This window comes from Coregonus lavaretus, assembly GCF_964263955.1.
Source record: "Coregonus lavaretus genome assembly, contig: HAP1_SCAFFOLD_5705, whole genome shotgun sequence".
In the NCBI taxonomy this organism is placed as follows: Eukaryota; Metazoa; Chordata; class Actinopteri; order Salmoniformes; family Salmonidae; genus Coregonus; species Coregonus lavaretus.
In genome coordinates, this window is record NW_028164490.1 from 20,703 (window position 1) to 32,151 (window position 11,449).

The window sequence follows — 11,449 nt, forward strand, 5'->3', positions numbered from 1 at the left end:
TCAATAAATGGCTTATGTCCAAATATAAAATAATAGTAATGTTATCAATGGTATAAAAAGGAAGGAACACCATATTATCGATAATAATATGACAGATTTTGAAGGTAGCTCATGTGCTTAATATGATTTTTGCCTGGAATCCATCATCCTTCTGTTGTCTTTCTACCCTCTTCCTGGATCACCTGTCAATCACCACTGTTGCCATGGCTACAGGGGTCTTTGATTGCCTCACACAGGTCCCTCTCTGATTGGCTGGCTGCCAAACGGTTGATACGTATCTCCAGAGTCCCGCCCACGGAATGTTGGCAGAAATGTGAAGAATGTGTGTTATTCTGGTTCCTTGCAGCTCAGGTCCAGTAGGCCTGTCTGTGAGCTGAGCTCTGGTTGGTTGGGAGATTGAGTGGGGTCCGGGCTATGGTGGGTCCAGGGTGGGAGAGTCCAGTGATAGGGTGGAGTAGGGGTTAGAGAAGGGCTGCTGGAGGGGGCTCAGAGGAGAGAGGCGGTGGTGGTGGTGATGATGGTGGCTGAGGTGGTGGTGGAGGAGGGGTTGGAGGCCTGGGTAGTGGAGTCAGAGTGGGTCTTCAGAAGTTCAACTATCTCACTGTGGGAGGCTGCTACTGCCACCGACAGAGCACTCTGACCATCCTACAGACAGACAGAGAGAGAATGTTTCTTCACTCATGGAGTAAACAAAAACGTTGTGGTTCAATCATGTTTGAAGAGTGAATACCGTCCTCTCCACTAACCAGAGGGTGTGTTCTTTAGACCCCCCCCCCCCTTCCCCTCAGAAACATGAGACCTGGGTAATGAGCGTACACAGCTAAAATCTAAACCCACACAGGACATCGCCAACAACTGGCAAGTGGCACAATGGATAATGCGTCTGACTACGGATCAGAAGATTCTAGGTTAGACTCCTGGCTGGCTCGTGTGATATTTTTGTCTCTTCATGAGATCCATAGTGAGACAATGTGGGACCAAGGAGTGAGAGCAGAACAATACCATCTCTGGCCATGGGAGAGGAAGAGGTGAATTATTTAGCCTGTCTGTCTCAGCCACAGTCCAACCCACACAGCTCTGTCTGGGGTTCCATGGTCTACTTTAGCCCCCTGTCTGACTATGCCCTGGAGGCCTTAAAGAAGGTCTGATTCTAGCCATAGCCCCACTGCACGCCATTCACACACAGACACCTCTACAAATCCAGTGCAGTATAATACCTTCTAAAGGGATGAATTAGTGTGTCAAACCCAGAGAGACATCTCCACAAAACAGTCATTAACCTAGAAGCTAATTTGTGCCTTATCTGGCTGCCATTCTGCTATCACTTTATGGAGGAAAAATAAGACAGTGTGTTTCTGGTCAACTCCCTGCCACTCAGTGGCTAGGCAATGTGACATCCTCTGAGAGCCTGTGTGCTCATTCATCATGTCAATGAACATGAGAAAATTATGCACTTCACCGTTTAGTCAGATGGTGGCACCGTTGGGTTATTTTGACCTTCAATGTTTTGGCAAGCCCAAAGTACCTGCATGTGCTGATGTTTAAGTGTAAGTCTGTGCATGTGTGTGTGTGTGTGTGCGTGCTTGTGTGTGTTCACATTAGTGTGTGTTATGTGTGCGCGCGTGTGTGATATGCATGTGTGTGTGCCTACCTTGTCTGTGAGGCTGGTGTCACAGTGGTCAGACTCGAGTAGTATTCGAGCGATCTCTGTGTGACCGTGCTCACATGCACACATGAGTGCGGTCGAACCGTCTTTGTCCTGAACGTTGAGGTCAGCCTGGCAGCTCAGCAGCAACCGCACCATGGCTGTGCGACCGTGGCTGACGGCCAGCATGAGGGCCGTCTGCCCTGCCTAGAAAACAGGAGAGAGAGAGGAAGACCAAAGAGGAGAGGAATGAAAGACCAAAGAGGAGAGGAATGAAATGTGAGAGGGGGAAACTACAGTATATATTTGTAGTGGGTCAAGTACAGGCAAGTACAGTGGTCCTGATTGAGTAGGTGAGTATTGCGTATAGGTGACTGTGTGTACAGGTGTGTGAGTGTCTAAAAATGACTGGGTGTATGTCTATACAATGGGTGTGTGTACAGTAGGGTTTAATACCGGTGACCGGTATCCCGGGACTTCCTGACCAAGCTCCTTCCCGTTTTCCGAGAAAAATATTAATAAATAATTAACAAAATACAATTTATGCAGCACTAATGCAAAAACACAAAATATGCACGTGCGAACAGTTGCGTGCATGAACCGGACATATCAACTCTCTGGCTTAATTCATAGCCTACATTAGACCAGTAATCACAACGCTAGCAGCCTACCATATTTAGCCTACTCAACGTAAAGTCCCCAATAGAAAACATCACTTACTTGCATGACTTCTATAAATTGCATTGCTGACTATCATATGTAGGCTACACGCGACCTCTCGATGCAGTTACTGAAGGCAATCTCCATCTCACGTTCACAAATCTCCAAACTATCTTTGTGGCAGAGGCTCAAAATAGAAATACTCAATCTTAACAAAATGTTTGGTAGGCTACTACATTGTGTCCACAAACGCGCTCAAGGAAATAGACATTTGCAACATTGTTCCATGATGTTACAATAACAAAAGCAAGTGCAGGGGCCTGACTTAGATTCTCAGGGATCTCTCAATGGCACTGAAGCTATCCATGGTGCTAAATCTATCCATGGTGCTAAATCTATCCATGGTGCTAAATCTATCCATGGCCCTGAAGCTATCCATGGTCCTGAAGCTATCCATGGTCCTGAAGCTATCCATGGTCCTGAAGCTATCCATGGTCCTGAAGCTATCCATGGCCCTGAAGCTATCCATGGCCCTGAAGCTATCCATGGCCCTGAAGCTATCCATGGTCCTGAAGCTATCCATGGCCCTGAAGCTATCCATGGCCCTGAAGCTATCCATGGCCCTGAAGCTATCCATGGCCCTGAAGCTATCCATGGTGCTGAAGCTCCAACACTAGGCCTATTTGCTTGTCTGTTTAGCGGAGAATCGGATATGTTCCCTGTGACAAAGTCATCACAATAATCATGTTATCATAAAGTAAAAACAGCCACAACCTTCCGAAATCCCTCTGATAGCCAGGTGCAAGGGGAGAGAAACGGGCAAACAAGCTGGCTGATATCTTTCAGTTAAAGGTAAGCTAAAACAAATGTAATTTTCACTAGGCTGTAGGCTAATAAATTCATAATATTTTAGACCAACATTTAAACTAGGTTACATCAACAAATTGTGTGGTGACATTGACAGAACATTGAGTTGATTCAATTTTGACAAATACTATACGAAACCATTCGATTCCTGTCCACATTTCTCCAGTGGTAGAATCATGTCTAATTTTTTGCGCTGGTATTATATGCTTTTATATAGCATTTCCGGTTTGAATGGGAATACTGGGATATTACTGGGATGGTTCCAATTTTCTCAGGAAGGAAAATTGGTAGATTTCTGAGAAACTAATAAACCCTAGTGATAGTGAATATACAGTCTGTGACTGCATGCTAGAGTAACTATACAGTCTGTGACTGCATGCTAGAGTAACTATACAGTCTGTGACTGCATGCTAGAGTAACTATACAGTCTGTGACTGCATGCTAGAGTGACTATACAGTCTGTGACTGCATGCTAGAGTAACTATACAGTCTGTGACTGCATGCTAGAGTAACTATACAGTCTGTGACTGCATGCTAGAGTAACTATACAGTCTGTGACTGCATGCTAGAGTGACTATACAGTCTTTGACTGCATGATAGAGTGAATATACAGTCTGTGACTGCATGATAGAGTGACTATACAGTGAGTAGTGGATCATTGTTAGTGTGTGTCTGTGACTGTACAATGGGATAGAGTAAATGTGTGTACAGGTGTGTCTGTGTGTGTGTGTGTGTACGTGTTGTGTGTACCTGGCTGGCTCGGGCGTTGACATCTCCCTGTCTCAGCAGCTGCAGAGCCACCTCCATGTCGTCTGATCCATCAGCAGCTGTCAGAGAGGCCAGCATCACCGCTGTGTAGCCTGCCTTGTTCTGGGTATCCACCTCACACAGACCTACACATACACACATACACACACACACACACACACAATATAAAGAATGTGATATGATTCATACTTGTACTTTTACTTTTGATACTTAAGTATATTTTAGCAATTACGTTTACTTTTGATACTTAAGTATATTTAAAACCAAATATATTTAGACTTTTACTTAAGTAGTATTTTGCTGGGTGACTTTCACTTTTACTTGAGTCATTAAGGCATCTTTACTTTTACTCAAGTTTGACAATTGAGAACTTTTTCCACCACCGCATTAGAGGTAGAGACAAATCTCGAATTGAAACACTCCAAGTCTTGTTCACTATATTGGTTTCAGAACGAACGTGAGAATAAAGCCATAAATATCCTTTCAGTAAAAAAGGTTGAGGTTCTTTCTAAAACTAGCCGCCGAAATTGTCGCAACCCCTATTACTAGTCTGTTCAACCTCTCTTTCATAACGTCTGAGATCCCCAGAGATTGGAAAGCTGCCGCGGTCATCCCCCTCTTCAAAGGGGGTGACACTCTAGATCCAAACTGCTACAGACCTATATCCATCCTGCCCTGCCTTTCGAAAGTATTTGAAAGCCAAGTTAACAAACAGATCACCGACCATTTCGAATACCACCGTACCTTCTCCGCTATGCAATCCGGTTTCCGAGCTGGTCATGGGTGCACTTCAGCCACGCTCAAGGTCCTAAACGATATTATAACCGCGATTGATAATAGACAGTACTGTGCAGCCGTCTTCATCGACCTGGCCAAGGCTTTCGACTCTGTCAACCACCGCATTCTTATTGGCAGACTAAATAGCCTTGGTTTCTCAAATGACTGCCTCGCCTGGTTCACCAACTACTTCTCAGATAGAGTTCAGTGTGTCAAATCGGAGGGCCTGTTGTCTGGACCTATGGCAGTCTCTATGGGGGTGCCACAGGGTTCAATTCTTGGGCCGACACTTTTCTCCGTGTATATCAATGATGTCGCTCTTGCTGCTGGTGACTCTCAGATCCACCTCTACGCAGACGACACCATTTTGTATACATCTGGCCCTTCATTGGACACTGTGTTAACAAACCTCCAAACGAGCTTCAATGCCATACAACACTCCTTCAGTAGCCTCCAACTGCTCTTAAACACTAGTAAAACTAAATGCATGCTTTTCAATCGAACGCTGCTGGCACCCGCCCACCCGACTAGAATCACCACTCTTGACGGGTCTGACCTAGAGTATGTGGACAACTACAAATACCTAGGTGTCTGGTTAGACTGTAAACTCTCCTTCCAGACTCACATAAAGAATCTCCAATCCAAAGTTAAATCTAGAATCGGCTTCCTATTTCGCAACAAAGCCTCCTTCACTCATGCTGCCAAACATGCCCTCGTAAAACTGACTATCCTACCGATCCTTGACTTCGGCGATGTCATTTACAAAATAGCCTCCAACACTCTACTCAGCAAATTGGATGTAGTCAGCCGAGCCTGCACCAGCCCCAGTAGCACAGCTCTGGGGTCCGTACACCCCGCTCCCTCCAGTGTCAGCCGAGCCCGCACCAGCCCCAGCAGCACAGCTACCCACCATATACTACCCACCATTGTGACCTGTACGCTCTCATTGGCTGGCCCTCACTACATATTCGTTGCCAAACCCACTGGCTCCAGGTCATCTATAAATCACTTCTAGGCAAATCCCCGCCTTATCTTAGCTCATTGGTCACCATAGCAGCACCCACCCGTAGTCTGCGCTCCAGCAGGTATATCTCACTGGTCATTCCCAAAGCCAACACCTCCTTTGGCCGCCATTCCTTCCAGTTCTCTGCTGCCAATGACTGGAACGAATTGCAAAAATCTCTGAAGCTGGAGACACTTATCTCCCTCACTAACTTTAAGCATCAGTTGTCAGAGCACCTTACCGATCACTGCACCTGTACACAGCCCATCTGAAATTAGCCCACCCAACTACCTCATCCCTATATTGTTATTTATTTTGCTCTTTTGCACCCCAGTATCTCTATTTGCACATAATCTCTTGCACATCTAGCATTCCAGTGTTAATACTATTGTAATTATTTTGCACTATAGCCTATTTATTGCCTTACCTCCATAACTTGCTACATTTGCACACACTGTATATATATTTTCTGTTGTATTTTTGACTTTATGTTTTTTACCCCATATGTAACTCTGTGTTGTTTTTATCGCACTGCTTTGCTTTATCTTGGCCAGGTCGCAGTTGTAAATGAGAACTTGTTCTCAACTGGCTTACCTGGTTAAATAAAGGTGAAATAAAATAAAATAAATAAAAAAGGGACTGAGAAAAGAGGGTGTGACATAAAGGAGAGTGAGTGGGTTGTAGAGAGGTGTATGAATATCCCATACCAGTGGGTTGTAGAGAGGTGTATGAACATCCCATACCAGTGTGTTGTAGAGAGGTGTATGAACATCCCATACCAGTGTGTTGTAGAGAGGTGTATGAACATCCCATACCAGTGTGTTGTAGAGAGGTGTATGAATATCCCATACCAGTGGGTTGCAGAGAGGTGTATGAATATCTCATACCAGTGTGTTGTAGAGAGGTGTATGAACATCCCATACCAGTGTGTTGTAGAGAGGTGTATGAATATCTCATACCAGTGGGTTGTAGAGAGGTGTATGAATATCCCATACCAGTGGGTTGTAGAGAGGTGTATGAACATCCCATACCAGTGTGTTGTAGAGAGGTGTATGAACATCCCATACCAGTGTGTTGTAGAGAGGTGTATGAACATCCCATACCAGTGTGTTGTAGAGAGGTGTATGAATATCCCATACCAGTGGGTTGCAGAGAGGTGTATGAATATCTCATACCAGTGTGTTGTAGAGAGGTGTATGAACATCCCATACCAGTGGGTTGTAGAGAGGTGTATGAATATCCCATACCAGTGTGTTGTAGAGAGGTGTATGAACATCCCATACCAGTGTGTTGTAGAGAGGTGTATGAACATCCCATACCAGTGTGTTGTAGAGAGGTGTATGAACATCCCATACCAGTGTCCAGCAGCAGTTTGACCACAGGGAAGTTGGAGTGGGACACGCTGTAGTGGAGCGCTGTGTTGCCGTTACCATCGGCCAGGTTTACGATGTAACGCAGGAGGGTTGGCGTGGCGATGCCCACCTCTCTCAGATAGAGGGTGACGGTGTCTGCCAGAGAGTCCTTCTGACTGGACACACGGAACCACTCCTGGTACAACACCGTCAGGACGTGCCTCTGAAGAGAGGGGGAGAACACACACACAGACACACACTATTAGAAACAAACACTGTGACACATGGAACCACTCCTGGTACAACACCATCACAACAGTCTATAAAAAGGGGGAAACAAGGGTTAGGGTTACAGTAGTAGGTTAGGGATGGGTTGAGGGTTGAGGCTAGAGTTAGAGTTGAACCAAGATGTGGACATTAATCTAGGGATGGGTTGAGGCTAGGGTTAGGATTGAACCAGGATGTGGACATGAATCTAGGGTTAGGTAGAGGGTTGAGGCTAGTGTTAAACCACGATGTGGACATTAATCTAGGGATAAGTTGAGGGTTAAGGCTAGGGTTAGGGTTGAACCAAGATGTGGACATTAATCTAGGGATAGGTTGAGGGTTGAGGCTAGGGTTAGGGTTGAGCCAGGATGTGGACATGAATCTAGGGTTAGGTTGAGGCTAGGGTTAGGGTTGAACCAGGATGTGGACATTCAGCTAGGGTTAGGTTGAGGGTTGAGGCTAGGGTTAGGGTTGAACCAGGATGTGAACATAAAGCTAGGGTTAGGTTGAGTATTGAGGGTTATGATTGAACCAGGATGTGGACATGAAGCTAGGGTTAGGTTGAGGGTTAAGGTTGAACCAGGATGTGGACATGAAGCTAGGGTTAGGTTGAGGGTTAAGGTTGAACCAGGATGTGGACATAAAGCTAGGGTTAGGTTGAGGCTTGAGGCTAGGGTTAGAGTTGAACCAGGATGTGGACAAAAAGCTAGGTTTAGGTTGAGGCTAGGGTTAGAGTTGAACCAGGATGTGGACATAAAGCTAGGGTTATGTTGAGGGTTGAGGCTAGGGTTAGGGTTGAACCAGGATGTGGACATAAAGCTTGGTTGAGGTTTGAAGGTTAGGGTTGAACCAGGATGTGGACATAAAGCTAGGTTGAGGGTTAGGGTTGAACCAGGATGTGGACATAAAGCTAGGTTGAGGGTTAGGGTTGAACCAGGATGTGGACATAAAGCTAGGTTGAGGGTTAGGGTTGAACCAGGATGTGGACATAAAGCTAGGGTTAGGGTTAGGGTTGAACCAGGATGTGGACATAAAGCTAGGGTTAGGGTTAGGGTTGAACCAGGATGTGGACATAAAGCTAGGGTTAGGTTGAGGGTTGAACCAGGATGTGGACATAAAGCTAGGTTGAGGGTTGAGGATTTGTTAGTGATTGTACTTTTTCAATTAGTTTTATTGAAAGGGACAGAAATGAGCTGGAAGGTACATTGTGAGCTGGGAGACAGATGGAGGGTACATAGTGGAGCTGGGAGACAGATGGAGGGTACATAGTGAGCTGGGAGACAGATGGAGGGTACATAGTGGAGCTGGGAGACAGATGGAGGGTACATAGTGAGCTGGGAGACAGATGGAGGGTACATAGTGGAGCTGGGAGACAGATGGAGGGTACATAGTGGAGCTGGGAGACAGATGGAGGGTACATAGTGAGCTGGGAGACAGATGGAGGGTACAATGTGGAGCTGGGAGACAGATGGAGGGTACATAGTGAGCTGGGAGACAGGTGGAGGGACATAGTGAGCTGGGAGACAGATGGAGGGTACATGGTGGAGCTGGGAGACAGATGGAGGGTACATAGTGAGCTGGGAGATAGAAAGAGGGTACACAGTGTGAAGACTGGTGTCGATCCCGCGCAGGCCGGGGATCACTTTAGGCGCTACCGTTTGGACTAGAGGGGAAATGTTCTTACCATTTCTTTATCAGGGGTTGCCACCTCTGCCATGCGATCCTTAATGTAGTGACACGCCTCCATGAAGTCCTTATCTATCGTCTCCCTGTGTGAACATAACATAACATTTAGCCACCTTTCATAATAATTCATAATGACAGACAGACATATTTTAGTAGTGCTGCAATGGTTGAGTCAGTTATCATAAATGGTAGTCGGGAAATCAGGTATTTCAAAAGATGTCAGGCCTAGTGATAATCATACAGTAGATCAGCATAAGAAATAAACCTATTTCTGAGACAGAGTCAAGAAGTCAACATATCCCACACATCCTCCCTGTCACTGATTCATACCTCACTATGTGCGTGTGTGTGTGTGTGTGTGTGTGTGTGCACGCAGCAGAAGGGGTCAGCTCTTGGGGCCAGACCATTATAGGGCCGGGCCCCAGCAGCAGACGGCTGCTGTATTAATGCTTCACTCAGCACCTGTCATTCTGCTCCCATTGGGGCCTGAAGGCTGTATGTAGACTGGAGGCCGGGGCTGGATGCAGCTGGCCTTACCTGAACAAAGACCTGGATTGTGTGTCTGACATCAGAGACTAGAGTAGACACATTGGGGATGAGGGATTGACAGGTAAGGTACAGCAGGCTGCCATAAGGAGACCTCAGTGGGATGAGAGGGGTCTGGATAGAGGTGCCATTTATACTTGGCTTGGCTATTGTTTGGCTAACTGTATATTTTCTTTGCAGGTGGTTTGTTCACAGTTCATTTAATTTCAAAAGACCTCCACTGAGATGGACATTTTCTGCAAAAGTTAAGAAACTTAATCAAGAAGTCCTCTTATCCCCTGTCTGTCTCACCCTGCTTCTGGCTGCTGCTCCAGGAGCGCCTGGCTGGTGTCTGGGTCCTGAGGGTCTCCCTGGCCCTCTGTCTCCCTTGCCTGGGCTCCTGCTCCCTGGGCCTCCTCTCCTGTGGCAGTGGCCTCTCCCTGGCCCTGGGCTTCTCCAGCTCCCTCCTCCTGCTCTTCCTTCTCCCACTGCTCCTCCTCCTGCTCCTCGGGCTCAGAGCTGTCCACCTCCTCCTCAGCCTCCTCCTTCTCCTCCCCACTGGACTCCTCCTCACTGGAGGTGGTCTCATACCTGGCCATTAACGACACAAACAAACAGCATCAATGAGACGACTGAAGTACCAAGAGACTTATCAAGTTCCAAGATATGACAAGAGAAGGTCATTCAGCCCCATGTGTGCTGGCTATTTACTCACAGCGCTGGCCATTTACCTAACATAGCGTTGATGTGTAACATCTTGGAATCTGTGAGCAGTGAGAACATGGCCTTGTGAGGTGTATTGAGGGACATTCGTCTTTAGGATGTTATGAATAGATGGTTCATGGAAAGGTGCATGTTTAGGTAGTACTTGATGAAAAGGTATGTGTGTTTATTTGTCCCTGTCAAGGTACTTCTATAGGGCCCTTGATCAGAAAGGCTAATGTCAGGCAGAGAATACTGTTCCTTCATGGATGTTTGTGGACCGTTCTTTCAGGAGCCACAGAATTCCCAGAATTCCTAACGGAGAGGGGTGAATAGAGGAAGTGTAAGGAGAGGTCATGTGATCAGAGTCTGAAGGAGGGAAGTCTGTGCTGTGTTCTCAAGGCTATGTGTGTGTGTGTGTGTGTTTTCTATGTTGCGATTAGGAACAAGGAGGGCATGGAGAAAACATCTGAGCAGAGGCAGGATAAACAGCACCCACTTCCTGGTTTAGCTCAGGGGTCAGGGGCAACCATAGCCTGACACAGTAAACCCTTTAGAAATCTAAAAGGTGAGAATATTCCATTCACAAACAGTTGATGAAATACATAGATTACCTGGAAATGTTCATTTTAATCATGTATATTGCTTCCACAACAGTGGTGTAAAGTACATCAGTAAAAATACTTTAAAGTACTACTTAAGACATTTTGGGGGGGGGGGGGGGTATCTGTACTTTACTTTACTATTTATATTTTTGACAACTTTTACTTTTACTCCACTACATTCCTTAAGAAAATAAAGTACCTTTTACTCCATACATTTACCCTGACACCCAAAAGTACTTGTTACATTTAGAATGCTTAGCAGTACAGGAAAATCATCCACTTCATGCACTTAGAACTTTCCTGGTCACCCCTACTGCCTCTGATCTGGCATAAACACTAAACACAAATGCTTCATTTGTAAATTATGTCTGAGTGTTGGAGTGTGCCCTGGCTAGCCATCAATTAAAAAAAAAACAAGAAAATCATGCCGTCTGGTTTGCTTAACATAAGGAATGTAAATGTATTTATGCTTTTACTTTTGATACTTAACCCATCATAGTCTCAACCTTTAAGAAGGTCATACCAAGGATCATTTAGCTATTTGATTTAGAATTTTAAGAGCCCTTGAAGTATAAAAAAAAAATGTTGGTCT

The 11,449-nt window shown here is 45.7% G+C and overlaps 1 protein-coding gene across 1 annotated transcript; it reads right to left on the reverse strand.

Annotated features, from left to right (window-relative positions):
* Positions 1 to 486: 486 nt before the first annotated feature.
* Positions 487 to 10,149, reverse strand: LOC311116965 (uncharacterized protein; the record flags this gene model as incomplete). The annotated part of the gene is made up of 6 exons (XM_084191971.1): positions 487 to 645; positions 1,652 to 1,852; positions 3,923 to 4,065; positions 7,076 to 7,295; positions 9,024 to 9,108; positions 9,863 to 10,149. The coding sequence occupies 6 exons, from the start codon at positions 10,147 to 10,149 to the stop codon at positions 487 to 489; spliced, it is 1,095 nt and encodes a 364-aa protein (XP_084048097.1).
* Between the last annotated feature and the right edge of the window lie 1,300 nt (positions 10,150 to 11,449).